The 16,274-nt window shown below is 30.6% G+C and overlaps 1 protein-coding gene and 1 pseudogene across 2 annotated transcripts; one reads left to right on the forward strand and one right to left on the reverse strand.

Annotated features, from left to right (window-relative positions):
- Nucleotides 1-7,836: 7,836 nt before the first annotated feature.
- On the forward strand, nt 7,837-12,652 carry LOC102592943 (putative glucose-6-phosphate 1-epimerase). 2 transcript variants are annotated; one of them, XM_006357101.2, is made up of 9 exons: nt 7,837-7,944; nt 8,164-8,292; nt 9,707-9,781; nt 11,030-11,086; nt 11,167-11,324; nt 11,433-11,564; nt 11,786-11,888; nt 12,095-12,194; nt 12,289-12,652. In XM_006357101.2, exons 2-9 carry the CDS (start codon nt 8,212-8,214, stop codon nt 12,498-12,500), a joined length of 918 nt encoding a protein of 305 aa, XP_006357163.1. In that variant the 5' UTR covers nt 7,837-7,944; nt 8,164-8,211; the 3' UTR covers nt 12,501-12,652. The 2 variants fall into 2 exon arrangements, with proteins under 2 accessions (XP_006357163.1, XP_006357162.1); XM_006357100.2 differs by lacking the exon at nt 7,837-7,944 and adding an exon at nt 7,957-8,071.
- A 162-nt stretch (nt 12,653-12,814) lies between these two features.
- Nucleotides 12,815-14,056, reverse strand: LOC102593510 (fatty-acid-binding protein 1-like; annotated as a pseudogene).
- Nucleotides 14,057-16,274: the final 2,218 nt, after the last annotated feature.

Here is a 16,274-nt window from a genome sequence, read left to right on the forward strand (position 1 = left end):
GTCATCATGTTTTACATGATTCAGCTTAAAAAAGTATAAAGTTAGTGAAAGGCCCGTACTTCGAAATGACAGTTGGTTTGGAAGATGGCCATCCACATAGATGATTCGGGATCGATCTCTTCTCAATTCCTTCTGAGACGAGTCTGTCGACTATCGCATAAGGCTTGCCTAGTACGATTTATATTCTCTGTGTAGTTTGCAAACTATTACACAGTGAGGGTTTATCTAGTGGGCCCTACGACAAGTTTAATCATCAGTATATATATAATGGTATTCACTGTTTAGGTAAAAATCGATCCAAATCGAGAATCGAATTAAACCGATTAAATAAATCAATTTTATTTGGGTTGGATTTTGTTTGATTTTAGATTTTAAAAAATCGATAGTATTTTGTTTGGTTATGATTTTGTTAAAAAAATTTGAAGAAATAACCGAATCGAACCGACAAATTATATACATATATTTTATTATTCTACGTACATAATAAAAAAAAATTCATAAACAATTTTAAAGATATTATATATGTTTTCATCGAAATTTATTTATAATTTACTTATGAAAGAAAAAATGCCCAAGGTGAGAACATTTATCTTATTGGTTTCATGTATATGAGTGTCTATGACAATTCGTTGTGGGACTAAAAGCCATTGTTTCTTCCTTCTAGGATAAAATAGTAAATTTTGAAGCTTTGTTCATAGTAAATTCAGTGATCAAAAGTTCTGTAATGTAAGTCATTCTAACTATTTTTCGTTTTGAATGGATTGTTATCACTTTTTCACGTTTTGAATGAATTATTTCTTTTATTTTTGTATATGATTGATAACCAAATAGCTGAACTAAACCGAACCGAAACCGTTAACAATCAAACCAATGTATATTATATTTTGTTTGGCTTGATTTTGGTAATTTTAAAATTGATTAAGTTGATTTAGTTTTGATTTTGATTTTAATCAATGATCGACCCAAACCGAACGCCCATAAGTACATGTATCTATCATTTATCAACAAACTTGAAAATGAAGGAACATGTTACCGACAAAAAATGAATTAATTAGTATGGTACTAATTAATCAATCAAAACACTCTATCAACTATGTGTTTTTTTGCTGGATGGTAAAAATATCAATTTTGGTATGTAAATAGTATAAGACAAAACATATCCCGTGCTACATGTTTTAAATTACTAAAGAATTTTGTCAATATATATGACATTATTTGATTGACGTTTGGTCATAAAGTACTTTTTTAAAAAATTTGTTGGGTCGTATATTTTCGTCACTTTTTACTTCAACCTTGAAAAAAATCAAGTTTGATTGAACCAGTTTTTTGAGTGAAAAATAATTGCTCACAATTCATATATAAAAAAATTAAGTGTATGATTTAAAATAAATCTTCTATAGTAGTGTTGCTACAACACATCACATTAAGAATAAAACAAAAATTATAAATTAAAAAAAGTATCACATAAATTATTTATTTATGTGTATATTTATTGCTTTTAAAAACTGTTTTTCGTAGTGCAAACAAATTTAACAATTGTTTTCTTCATGCGATTTCTAGTTGATTTTTTTCCTATTGATGTTTGGTATTCTTAGCAGACGTTTCGACATGCATTTTCATGTTGATATCATGAGATAAAATTCCAAATTCTTCAAAAAAACATGATATGGGAATTTCAATTAATGATTTGAGATTTTTAAATATAAAAATTGACCACAAGTTTATATTTTGTAAAAACAACCCTACACTTATATCTACTTGTCATTTATTTCATATGTAAATAAATTTAAAATTCATATCATTAATTTTTAAACTATTTATATCTCATATAACGATTACATATTCTCACAAACATAAAATTTATTATTAATTCAAATCAATTCTTACTTTACCATTTATATGCACCAAATTCATTATTTTTATAAATTTTTTTACCAACCATATTGACCAACAAATGGCTCCAAGGTAACAATGATGGTTCGTCTTCTCGGTCATATGATTGAGAAATACAAGTTCAACATGAGAAAATTGTCTATACTATGTGGGAGGATTATATTAGCACACTACTACTTATGTTAAATTGTTTTTATTGAATTGAAGTTTGATCAACAAATCTTATATTTTTTTTAGATAACTTTGTGATAATGCATTATGCGAATTTATAAACTTTTGCTTATTTAATAAAATTATATAAAAATTTGAGATAATTTTAATAGTTTTAAAACTTTTGGGGTTTATATGTTTATAAAAAAACATTAAAAGGTTTAAATTACATGTTCAAATAAAATAATAACTTTATCTCAAAATTTTATATCAAAATTTTTCCCTGGATAGTCACCCATGTTTGAGAAATTACCTTGGAATATCACTTATGTTTGTTTTAGGACCACAATATCACCCAACTTTACCTCTTTTTCTTAAAATATACTTACACAAAAAAAACATTATCTCTCTCCTAATAGGATGCCATGTCACATTATTCCTTTTTCATTATTAACATTTAAAAATAAATAAATTAGACAACCCATGTTACCTAGTAAAAAAAAATTACATAGCCCAAAAATTTCTACCCTAGTTCTAGGGGATTAGGCGGCAAATCCAAATATGAGCTCCTCCGCTTCTTCAAGAAAATATGTGGCTTCCTCCGATTTTTCAAGCGAGATAATGTTTTTATATGGGCACTAATGGGCAATGGCACCTTTTTGTTGAGTCCGGAGCCAAAAGTGCAACTTTTTTTCTTTAAAAACTTGTTTTTTTTAAATGGCTGCTGCCGGAAATTTATGTAATTTAAAACTTGTTCTTTATGTTTTTTTTAATTCCTTAACAAAAAATCGCTGCTATAGCAGCAATTTTCACTTTTATTTTTTTAATTTTTATTAAATTCTCTGCAAGGGTAGGATTTTATTTTTTTTAAAATAATTTCTTAAAAAAAATCGCTGCCGATTTTCTCAAAAAAATATTTTTTCTTTAAAATTGATGCTATAGCAGCGATTTTGTTTAGGAAATTATTTAAAAAAAAATAAAATCCTACCCTTGCAGAGAATTTAATAAAAATTAAAAAATAAATAAAATTGAAGCCAACGATTTTCATAAAAAGCTTTTTTTAAAAAAATCTTTACCCTTTCAGAGATTTAAATGAAAATTAAAAAAAAGAAATAAAACTGAAAATCGCTGCTTCGGCATCGATTTTTTCTTTAAAAAACTTGTTTTTTTTTTAAATGGCTGCTGCCGGAAATTTATGTAATTTAAAACTTGTTCTTTATGTTTTTTTTAATTCCTTAACAAAAAATCGCTGCTATAGCAGCAATTTCACTTTTATTTTTTTTTAATTTTATAATAACGCTGCTAAAGCAGCGATTTTAAAGAAATAAAAATATTTTTTTTTTGAAAAAATCGCTTCCAAATGCAGCGGTTTTTATTTCTTTTTACGGAACGACGTCAATTTTTATCAGAAGAAAATCGATCCGTCAGTAGGGATTTTGCCCTTTTGGTTAAAAATTTTTTTATGTGCCCTTTTTGTTTTTTGAAGGAAAAAAATGACCCTTTTAGCTTCGGACTCCCTTTTTGTTGATATTTTAATTCATTAGAGTAATAAGGTAACCATATTGTCAAACTACAAAGGATATAATGTTTTTAAAGAATTTTCAAAAAGTGTTAATAATAAAAAAGGAATTAAAAAAATGTTAAGAATAAAAAAGGAATAATGTGACATGATATCCTATTAGGAGAGAGATAATATTTTTTTGTGTCAAGTATATTTTGCGGAAAACAGGTAAAGTTGGATGATATTGTGGTCCTAAAACAAACATAAGTGATATTCCTAGGTAATTTCCCAAACATGAGTGACTATCCAAAAATTACTCTCACGATTTTATATCGCATGGCCAAACGGACAATTATTGAAGTCTCAATTCGAATTCATGATAGGTTGAGGGAGCTTAAGAAATGGCTGTCTATAGCAGAACCATTTAGTACAAATGTCGACTTGAAAATGACACAGACAATTACTAGTTCAGAGAATCCTATGAGAAACGTTTATAAATAAAGGAAAAGAGAGAAGTATCAGAAACACTTGTAAATTTGGCGCATTATTAGTTTCATTTTTTAATTATTGACAGTCTTAAAAACACTTATTTATTTAACTAATTGAAGTTAATTACACCCCCAATTTTGCAATATTAGTGAAATACATCCTTAAATTCTCATCAATTTAGGGATGTTTTCAACAATTCTCTCGATTTTTATTAAGAACTCCATGATCCTACAAGAGTTTGAGATCACTTGCTATGTCCTGTTGCATATCGAAAGTGTATCTGGAGTATATCAGGGGTGTATTTAAGTTTAATTAGTCAAGTAGAAGGATATTTTCAAGGCTGTCAATAGTCCGAGGATGAAACTTATAATTTGCGTCAAGTTTAGGGGTGTTTTTGAAACTTCTTTCTAAGGAAAATGATATTTTCCTGCAAATTACTCTAATGCATATATTGTTACTACTAGAAAACGAGAAATTATTAAAGGATAAAATTTCATAGTTAAATAATAAATTTTTATATTAATCTCATTTAGTTACTGATTAGTGATAAATTATAAGAAAATTCAACTAGCTAGGAGCATTTTAGCAATAAATTAGCTGGAGATTGTCGACAAATTCTCTAATTATTTTCATATTTTTCTTGTAGTTTGTTTCTATTGGATTAAATCTTCTTTTTTGAGAGTTAGAACCTGTCTTGTTTAATTTAATTTGATGAAAAGTGATTAAATTCTAGTAATAACTAAAAACTAGAATTCTCCTTATCCTTCTTTAAGGAACAAATTAGAAAACAATCCTAATAAGTAATATCACGTCCTTAAACATGTTTACCATATTAATGACATTTGATTATAAATTACGTACAAACAAGTTAATAATAACACGAAACCAAAATTTTCAATCATACATGATGCTGGATTGCTGGTGCATTTACATTTAATATTAGTATTAAAGGTTGCGATGAAGTGGTAATATATACACAACCATCTTTTAAAGGTTTTAAATTGATCGATTATTTAAAATATCTTTAATTTTGGTGCAAGTTATTAGTCTTTGAATTATTGAACGCCTTAAAAACATCCTTAATCTTGGTGCAAATTATTAGTTTCGTCTCCGAACTATTGAAAACCTTAAAAACACTATCTGCTTGACTAACTAAATTTAGATACACCACGATCTGTCACATGACATAACAAGTGGTTTCAAACTCTTGTAGGAGCATGATGATCTTAATAAAAAGTCGAGAGAAGTGTTGAAAACACTCCTAAAAGTGACGAGATTTTAGAGGTGTATTTCACTCATATTGCAGATCAAAGGTGTATTTAAGTTCAGTTAGTCAAGTATAGAAGTGTTTTTACTGTTGTCAATAATTCGATGATGAAACTAATAATTCACGCCTAATTTAAAAGTGTTTTTCAATACTTTTCTCTTCTAGAGTTGAACCTTGAAAATTAAGTCGGTAATAGTATAGTATGGAGTACTTTATTTTATAGGATGACTTCAAATAATTCTACCTCAAAATAGATATCGATCATCGAGCGAAAAATCAAAAATCAAAAATTGAAAAGATAAGAGTTTACGGTCTCTTGCTTTATATGATTTGGTATGACGTGACACAAACTTGGTGTTTTTTAACATAGTCTACTGGTATTTTGATTTGACGCGACACATATATTATATTATATTATATATATATATATATTTTTTTTTATATTTTTTTTATTTTTTTAATTATTTTCTTTGTTTAATGTGAGTCATATATAGATTACACCAAGGCATGCATGAGGTGTAGGGTTTTATTCAATTTCTAAATGTGCTCCTTCAATTATTGGTTATAAAATCATGATTGGCATTTGCCATGAGTTGGAAGTTTCAAATTTATTATTTTGTTATTTTTCAAGTTAATGATAAGGATAAATGTTTGATGTTCATCTTGTAAATCAATCTATAGTAAAAAACCCAAACTCTGCCTTACGTAAAGTTGTCAGAGTACAATTAACCTCTGCTTATATACTTGCTACCTTTTATTTTCTTTTAGTTATCATGATTTCTTTTGTTAGAATCAAACAATAAAAATTTCAATTAATATTTTATGATATATTTTTTTATTGTATTAATATTCAAAAAGTTACAATTTATAGTACTTTTTATATAGTTTTTGAATATCTAAATATTTAGTTTAAAATATCGAATTAATATAATTTAATTTAACTTAAAAAATTAGTCAAATTAACTTTCGAAATGCTCAACATGACAACTAAAAGAGACGGAGGAGTATTATGTTATAATATTGGTCTAAGATGAAATATATATGTTATTTTTGAAATATAAATTATCAATCTATATATTTGTAACGGGGGGGGGGGTTTGTAGTTCGGTTTGGATCGGTTTTTGGTTAAAATCAAAATTAAATCAATTTAGTCGATTTTTTAAATTTCTAAAACCAAACCAAACGAAAAAATAACCATCGGTTTGGTTCAATTTTACTGGTTTTTTCAGTTTGAGGAAATACGTATCTCGATAGACACAAACACCTAGTACATTAACAATACACAAAAAAACTATTGTTGGTTCAATTAAGCAATTATGCAATACTAGAGTTATCATTACACGAAAAAAGATGATTCAATTAAGAGAAAATGTGACTATCTTATGTGAGGTAGGGTAGGTAAAGAGTAAAATAATGAATTTTGATGGACTTGGACTTAATATTGTAATAATTGGGCTAGAATTTAAATATTGAGCTTGATAAAATGGTAAAGTTAAAAGACTTAAGTTAATTAAAATTTAACAAAATATTTATATTTTATTTATCAATAAAAATAATTATAAAATTTATATATCTAATTTATTGATTCGGCTTGGTTATTTTTGTTGTTGTTTTTTAGTAAAACCAAACCCAAACCAAATAGTATCAGTTTTCAAAGTTTAAAGCCAAATCTAACCAAAACAAATCATATATCATTTTTTTAATCGGTTTGGTTCGGGTTACGGTTTGATTTGATTTTTTAACCATAACCACAAACAACCCTATTTGTAATGGAAAATGATTAAGAATATTTTTGACGTATTAGAAATAATTTAATTTTTTAAATTTATTTATTAGATTTCAATGGTTTTAATGTTAATTTTTGAGATAAAAGTATTTTTTTTAAAATTTATACATAGTTTCTTCAATGTTTCACATTGTGCGATTGAATGGATTGAAAAGATAACTATGTCTTCTCATTTGACGCTGTGAATTTTTTGTTCAAAATTGATGCAAACATACTTCTCAAGTTTCTTCAAACTGAGATTTGAAAAATATTTAGTATGAATTTATACAAAATAACTAAAAAGTTATCAAATAAACATAATACTATTAATCATACTAATAATTCCCTTTCTAGATATTTCCTCCACCATAATAAACTATATATCGAATATTAAATTCATTGTTCTTTAATTTCTATCTTATGTCTTAATTTATATAATCATTTTCTTTTTAGTTCGTATAAAAAAAGTTGCGCATTTTTGTACTTAACAATAATTTAATTTTAAAATACTTTATTTCACATTTGATAAAATAATATATAGTCCACAAACATTTACTTTTTATTTTAGATCACAATTTTTTTTTAAAAAACTTTATGCCAAATCAAATTACGAAAACGTTTCACAAGGAATCAGAATTTTCTTTGGTCCCTCCCGTCGCCCATTACGCGTCCACATCCACCGCCCCCATCCTCTCCAACAATTTCTCTTTCTATCTATTTTTTAAAATACTATTTTTAATATTATATATTATTATATAAAAAAAGGATAGAAAGTCGTACAGAAAACGCTAAATGTACGACATGGATTTGTCATGAAGTAGAAGTTGGTGGCCTCTTTCTACACATTAATCAACACTCATCAATCGCTTTAAAAAAAAAGTGAGTTTATTGTATTTGATTTCATATATTATAGTTCGTCCTTTCTGTTTTAGCGGTTCAGTTTCAGCCATTTGTTCATAATATTAATGTATTTCTGTGCTTATCGTGTAGCTCTTTGCGTTTGCAGGTTTATTTTTCTCATTTTTTTGGTTTTTTTTTTGTCGTTTTCTGATTTTATGTTCTACGTGTTTGATTATGGTAAACTGCTTGTTATTGTAGATTTTGATCAGTATCGAAGAACGAAATTGCAGTGAAAAAGTTATAATTATGTCGTGGAACGTAATTCACGACGGCGATGGATCGGCTTCGCGAATCGTATTGAAGGAGCATACTGGATCAACTGCAGAGGTTTTTGAAATTTTTAATTTCATTTTCCAGTTTTTTTCGTAGTATTTTTGCATAATTATGACTATTTTGTGTTGATAATTGTGATATATTTTGTTTTGTGTTTAGTTTATGAAGGGTTTTAACTGTGTTCTTCCAAAATTATGACTGTTTGTGCTGCGTAATTATGATTTAAGTTCCGTTTTTCGGTTCTGTACATGCTCTTTTTTTTAGTTCCTGAGATTCACGGATTTGTACATTTCTAAAGCTTGACGAGAATGCTAGAATAATTCACTGAATACTGATCATCCCAGCAGGGACAAAAACATTAGATGATTTCTTCAGATAGATTTGGTGGATATAGTTATCTGGTAACTGTTGCAGGTAGCAGGTATCCGGTGGCAAGCTGGTCTAGATACCACGGTTTATCACATTTCTTTTTATTGAAGATATTTGGTTTAATATCTCTTTACCTTTAGCTGAAGCCTGTTGGTGAAAGTGTTTTTGTTTCCCCATAACTCAGTAATCCTAAATTTGATCTTAGTGACTTCTGAACTTCATCCCTGCATTTGCATTTTTTATTTTATTTTCATTTGTAGTTTGTTCATTAGTTTTATTTTGGTATGTGGAATGCTGTCTTTCAAAACTAAATATGACCTCATTGCTGAATTATGGCTTTATTTTTCCCATCTCCAACAATTTATCCAGTAGTTCCCAAAAACTACATACTCCTAGCTTGGATGGTGAGCAACCTCTTGATTAGAATATTACTAATAAATAGGGTAGTTAATTTAAGAGGTGGACTCCTTCCATTGAAGAGATTCTGTAAATGCACGGTGCTTGCTTATGAGAAGCTTAAATAGTTAACAGAAGGTAACAGATCAGATAGGAAATATTTTCCTTAGCTTTTCTTGTTTTCATTCCTATTAATTTTTATCTCAATGATTGATTATACCTTGGGCCTTTCTGGTTACTCTTGATTTTTTTGTTGTCTTGCTAATGGTTTAGTCTTTCTTATATATGGTCTTGTTTTGAATTTTAGTGTTTAGAGAGTGAACTTTAGTGTTTAGGGGGTTGGCATTATCTAGTCAAAACTCTCTGGCTCACTGGCTCTGAGTGCTTTTGGGGAAATAATGAAGTGGCAATAACCTGGGATCTCCATTGTACCAATGAAAAGCTCTCCACTGTCCATTTAACTTAGAGAGATGATGTGCTTCCTTCTTAAATTGGCATATGGAGGATCCTCCCCTAAATGGAAAGATCCAAATGCATGAAGTATACATGGCTTTATGGCCAGGTCAAATATCACAAATTGGTTGTGGGACTACAATGATGCTGAGTTTTATGAGTCGGAAAATAATAAAAGGTTCTGTTTTATTGGGACTTTTATCTTTTTTCTTTCATGTTATCTAATTCTAGTACATATTCTCTGCTGCAGGTGCTTTTTCTGGGTGGTCAAGTTGTTTCTTGGAAGAATGAACGAAGAGAAGAACTGCTGTTCAGGAGTAATAAGGTCTAAACGTGTTCACTAAACTTGTTCTGAACTCTGGTTATCACATTCCAATGCATTTGATGAATGTTCTTAGTGAAAACAGAATGTCAAACCTTCCGTTATATACTAATATAGAAGATTCTGTTTTCTGCTGCTCTTTGGATTGCATTTTGTTGTATGACATGCATGCGGGCACAAAGCTTTTGTGACTAAATGCTATCAATTTTACGTGTCAATGTAACAGTTCCATTCATAGTCATGTCTGTCTTAGAACTTCTGTGAATATGAAATGAATAGTTGTCCTCTCTGGAAGTTAACAATTTTAGACATTTGGATTTGCACCTTCAGCTGCATCATCTTCAGTTTTGACTCCATATTTGAAGATATGGGGCTCTCAACTTGAATTAAGATCAATTTATCAATTACCAGAAAACTAAATTTCAAAGGTTTGGAGTGAGGAGTTAGGAGGACCACTGTAAATTGGAGTTTGAAGAACTAAATGAAAAGTACTTTCCCTCCTTGGAGAAATCTCTGAAAGGACACATGTTGAATTGCTTATGTATAGTAAAGATTGAATTGCTTTGGTCACTTGTGTCTTCACTTGGTCTACCACTTCTGAAACCAACTAATTGACTGGCCTCTCCAGCATTGTGCAGTACGATGAGCAACTTCTGATCAGTACCTAAATCATGCGCTCACTTCTACACCATATCAAATAGGAGTCACATCTAACAGGCTACCTGTCTTATGAGAGAACTTTTCTTTTAGCAATTTTACGCCACCTTCTACTAGGATTCACAGGTTAGAATGGCTGATCAGTGTTTGATCTATGATGTGTGCATCACTGAATAGGTATCCAGTGACTTAAGAGAAAATATGACGAGCTCTTCAGTAGAGTCCATAAAAAGAAAAAAAATTTTATCCTCTTATGCAGGGTAAAATGCCATTTAAATATCTAGAGATGTCAAATCTTTCAAGGAATGTTGAGCTTAGTTCAAATCAGCAAAAGATAGAATGTTGACTACAGTCCATGTTGCTCGTGTAAACATAAATGTGTCTTTGGTATAAGGAAACTTCTTCAGGTTTCAAATATGTAAAATTACTAGATCTCTCACATAACTTGATCTGCTTGTATGTTTAAACATACAGCTCACACTCGAGATATTGACTTTAGATCATTGTTCATTCATTTATATTGCTTGCCCAATACTTCTACAGCCCTTTTCTCTAATTATTGTCCTGATTATGGGTTCTTGCACTGTCTCGTAGATCCTGTGGAAGCCTCCTAAAGCCTTCAGAGGTGGAATACCTATCAGCTTCCCACAGGTTGTCCCACAAACTGAACTAGCAATTTTGGGGTTCTTTCCTTTTCAGTTTTGCATCTTAACTAGAAATGTGTACTGCAGTTTGGAACTTTTGGTTCTTTAGAGCGACATGGTTTTGCAAGAAACAGAGTGTGGTTATTGGATGATTCTCCTTCTCCTCTACCTGCAGCAAACAGTCAGTCAACTGTCGATCTCATTTTGAAATCCACAGAAGAGGATCTGAAGATCTGGCCGCATAGGTGGGGAGAATACATAGTCGTACATTCTATTAGCTGATAGTAATGCACTATCCCCAAGTCAACAAATTTATCAAGATGTACAATGGTAACCCTATTCTTGTGTGGCAGGTTTGAGGTGCGGCTACGTATTTCTCTCAGTGCTGGCAAGCTGACTTTGATCCCTCGTGTCAGGAATATAGATAACAAGCCATTCTCATTCACGTTCTCTCTGCGTAATTATTTATCTGTTTCTGATATCAGGTTTGCCTTGTTGGTTCGCTAGTTATTTTTCTGGTAACAAGTTGGAACTTTTAATACCTATATTATTTTCCCTTTTTTGGGGTTCTTGCAATGAATTCAGACCTACGCTTCAATATATCATGCTCATTCAATCATGAACTGTTCAAAAAAAGAAATTATAGCTGAACTTCGCTAGATACGTCACTATCCTTTTCAGATAGGTGATGCAGTTTGATTTGCAGTGAAGTGCGGGTTGAGGGCTTGGAGACACTTGACTACTTCGATAATTTGCAGCGGGGAGAAAGATACACAGAGCAGGCAGATGCAATTACATTTGATAGTGAGGTAATATTACTATGTTAGGCTTGTTCTCCATATTTCTCGAAGATAGACGCCTTGATTTGAATTCAGGACCACTAGGTGCCAGAGGAGCTTCTCTTAGATCACTTTAGTATATGCTTGGTTGTTTGAATTTTTCAAATTTCATTGAGAAGAGGAGGAGTACATTTCTCACTATTATTTTGCTGATCTAGACCTTTTCATTTTGTTAGACGGATAGAGTATATCTTAGCACACCAACAAAAACTGCTATAATAGATCACGAGAAGAAGAGAACTTATGTCCTTCAGAAAGAAGGAATGGCAGATGCTGGTATGGTGATTACCTTTTTTCTTTTAATTTTTTATTCCTTTTTATCTCTATCTCCATCGAGTATTTTTAACTGTAATATGGATGTGATATGCAGTTGTTTGGAATCCTTGGGACAAAAAGGCCAAGTCTCTCCCAGATTTAGGTGATGAAGATTACAAGAAAATGCTGTGTGTGGATTCTGCTGCTGTTGAAACTCCCATTATCTTAAAACCTTCTGAGGAGTGGAGGGGGCGGCAAGAGCTCTCTACGGTATCTTCAAGTTATTGCAGTGGACAATTGGACCCTAGGAAAGTTCTTTATGGCTAATCTTATCCATGGTCTGATTCTACAAATTTATTTTTGTATACTATATGCACCTTTTGCTGTTCCACAAATTTATCAGTTTCGGAGGGGTTAAATTTAATATTACTGGATCTATTATATGAGCACCTAATTGCAGTTTCAAATTGTTCACTGAATTTCATATGAACTTTCCTTAGTCAGGAAATCCCTTCTTAGTGTTGCAAGTGTTGCGAGAGTGATACCATAAGTTTTTTTTTTTTTTTTTTTTTGGGTGGACTGGGGTTGGGGGTTGAGTTTTGAAGTTTTGCATAATAGAACTCACGAAATACTGCATAATGAAAAATCAACCATGTTGTGATCATACTTTTATTGAGCAATTATTCATCAGTTCAAAGTCACCAGCTTATTCTTTAACTACCTAGACTAGAAAATGCTGGAAACCTACTACTTAGAACAGAGAGAGCATGGATGCCCCGAACTTCTCCTTGGCGTCTTTGTCAAATGGATCATCACCTAAATACATGTAGATGAAGGCCCTGCAGAGTAGTTCACTTTCCACCTTGCTCACAATCTCACCCTTTACTGCATTTAGATAAAGTTGAAGTTTAGTTAAGTTTGGCATGCAAATTGATGGCATGAAATTGATAAGAACTAATTTTACCTTTGGTCTGAAGAACATATCCTGGAAGCCTTGAAATCTCAATTACAGAACCAGAATTCAGCTTTATGTCATCAGATGCTTCACCCATGATCCTAATATAACAACAGGATATTAGAGTTTAAACATTCAAGCTATGGCTGAATAGCAATGATTAGCAATTTAAATCAGTTATAGTACTTCTTTGTGAGCTCCTCATTCTTTCCACCAGTAAGCTTCTTGATGGCAGCTCCGAGGCCTTCGTCAAAGTTCTTTCTTACCATGTTCATGGTTAGGTTAGAGAAAACAATTACCAACCGCATCATCATTCCCAGATCACTATCAATCACCATTTGATACATCTCCTTTGTTGGTTTTGATGGTGCTTTTGCAATCTTAGATTGCATAAGGTCTTTCAATTTCTCATTGTCTGCATATATTCCTGTAGCCAAATAATCAGATCAGTTTGTGTAGAAATAGATTAGAACATAAGTCAATAAATATATATTTAATGGTGTATTACCAAAGCCATAGATTTTGATGCCCATGCCAAGCATGCTCTTCTTCCTTAAACCTACAGCTTTCAACTGCTTCCCATCTTCAAGTTTGACAGGAAAAGAGACTCCAGTTTTAGGTTCAACCTCAACTGGAACTTCCTCTTCTTTGAAAGTTGCACCATTGGGTTCTTTCTCCGGATCACTTTTGACTTCATTAGTCTTCTCTTGTGCTGTTTCTGTAGTCTTTAAGTTCACCTTCGATCGCCTTCTCCTTCAAAGCAAGACCACTCTTGGGGTCAATTTCGACTGCATCAATCTTGGCAGTGACATCTTCCATGGTGGTTGGCATTTTTACACTGATTATGGTTATAGGCCGAGATGAAGATAGATATGAATTGTGTTTCTGTTTTGCTGTGGTTTGAAGATTCAAGGTGAATGAGGTTTATATAGGGAGAAATTTGCTAGAGGTCTGCTGTGATTCATAAATGTCTCATGCAAGTGGAGTATCATTTTGGACAGAGAAAGGATGCATCTCTTCGTCCTTCCTCGGTATGAGCATTGAGTTAAAGAGAGGTAAATGGTACTCTCCGGTTTCAACTTAAGTGTCTTAATTTAGAGATTTCAATTTAAGTGTCTTAGTTTGTTTAATTACGAAGTTTGAACTAAAACAAGTGTATAATGTACAAAAACACTCTTTGGATATTGCCGTTATAACATGCTAAGTAAAAATATTAGAATTTGAGTTACTCCCTCTGGTTCATATTAAGTGTCTCTTCACAAAAATATATTAAGAACCTCATCAGATGAAGAGTTGGTATGAAATGAAAGATCTCAATAATTTTCTTGAACTTTGATTAATTTACTTATTTTGAACTATATTTTTTTCCACAATAATTCACTTATAATATGAACCAGAGGGAGTATAAAATAAAAAAAGAATCATTCATGTTAAAACAGTGTAAAAAAGGAAGTAACACACTTTAATCAAAACGTAAGTACATATTGTCATCCAGTCCTTTTCTGTTTTATATTATTTGTCGCGATTTCTAAAAATAGTTGAATTATTTAAAAGTCTTGATTGTGTTTTATTTTCTATTTTATTCTTAGTAGTAATTGTTCTTAACTATAAACATTTCAATAATGTAAATATTTATGAAGTAAAATTATATCTTAAAATAGTAAATAAAAACAAAATAATCAAAATCACTTTCTAAGTAATACTATTGTTTATAGAAGGCGTATATGTAAAAAAAAAAAATCAACAGATAATTTGAGACGGAGGGAGTATGATAGCTCATTTACTGCTTTTCTTGGTGAAAGAAAAATGTAATAGTGTGGTTTTATCTCCTTGCATTAGTTGCATACTTTTACGCAGTGGGGAACACATTTCAAGGACCTTGGCTTTCATAAATGTATGATCTCTTTTCGATGTGATCTGTTCATTTCAAACAATTTCAAGGTGTTAGATAAATTTGAAAAAATCGTAAATTTAAGTTCTATACATGCACTGGTCAGGGCCGTCTCAATCATAAGGCTACTAAAGCAATTGCTTGGGGCCTCAATTTTTTTGGAGCCCCATTTTCTCTCAAAGATGTGTGTATATATATATATATTGTTAAAAAAAATTCATGTACTAATAACTTTGAAAATAATTTTTTGTATAGAAATATAATTGAGAAAATGAATATTGTTTAGTTGATTGTAGTGTCTTTTCTAGATTCTCATGTGGCTAGTTAATTGTTGTATCATTTCTAATTTCGCATGTGACTATCTATTTTGTTGTCTAGCTCATTTATATTTTGACGATTATCATGAACCAACAATATTGTGTTCTTATACTTACTTTTCATTATTGAATATTCTTAAGTCTGTCAAACGTTCAAACATTCTACATTATGTGATATCTATTGTTTTGTGTTTATAAAAAGACAATTGTTTTTGGTGTCTTATTCATATTTCAAGCACTAAAAATTAATCAACACTATTTTTAATATTATTTATTAACTTATCAAATTCATCGCTACTACTATTTTAATATCATCATTATTTTTAAAGTTTTATTATTCCAACTTTATATTATATAATTTTCATTGAAAATTTACATTATTTGCATTCTTACTTCATAATGTCTACATATATCCTGCCTCTCCAGACCTCATTTGTAGGATTATACTTCTATATTATAATTATTCAATTTGTATTTATCAACTAAAAAAAATAGGGCCTCTTTATAATGTTTGGCTTTAGGCCCCCAAACTTGTTGAGACGGCCATGACTGGTCCATAAGTTTTCATCGTGTCCATCTGAGAATCAAATCGATTTAGCTTTTGGACATGTTGAAAACGTATGAACCAATGCATAGATTTAAATTTTTGAGTTAAAAATCAAAATTGAATGACTTTTTGAGAAAAAATTAAATTTATCCATTTAATATTTTACAGTTGAAATTCAAATATTCTCAAACTATATGAAAAATACTATAAGTTAGTTATTCTTCACATATCCGTCCACTGCCTGAAATTCCGAAATGAAGTCCATTGAAACAGACATCCATGGTCTTTCAGGGATGGGAAGAGGCTGCAACAAACCTGCTACCCATTTGCGTTATGTTTTTTTTGTTCATTTGACATACATGACAAGTTTTCATATAAGCTTCGATATCGT

Source organism: Solanum tuberosum, unplaced genomic scaffold (genome assembly GCF_000226075.1).
Source record: "Solanum tuberosum cultivar DM 1-3 516 R44 unplaced genomic scaffold, SolTub_3.0 scf00241, whole genome shotgun sequence".
NCBI lineage: Eukaryota > Viridiplantae > Streptophyta > Magnoliopsida > Solanales > Solanaceae > Solanum > Solanum tuberosum.

Bases quoted from the DNA above. Each gene is read 5' to 3' on its own strand.
- LOC102592943 (XM_006357101.2), top strand. From the start codon at position 8,212: ATGTCGTGGAACGTAATTCACGACGGCGATGGATCGGCTTCGCGAATC. The intron at 8,293-9,706 runs GTTTTTGAAATT...TCTCTGCTGCAG, and splicing joins ATACTGGATCAACTGCAGAG to GTGCTTTTTCTGGGTGGTCA. The intron at 12,195-12,288 runs GTATGGTGATTA...TGTGATATGCAG, and splicing joins AGAAGGAATGGCAGATGCTG to TTGTTTGGAATCCTTGGGAC.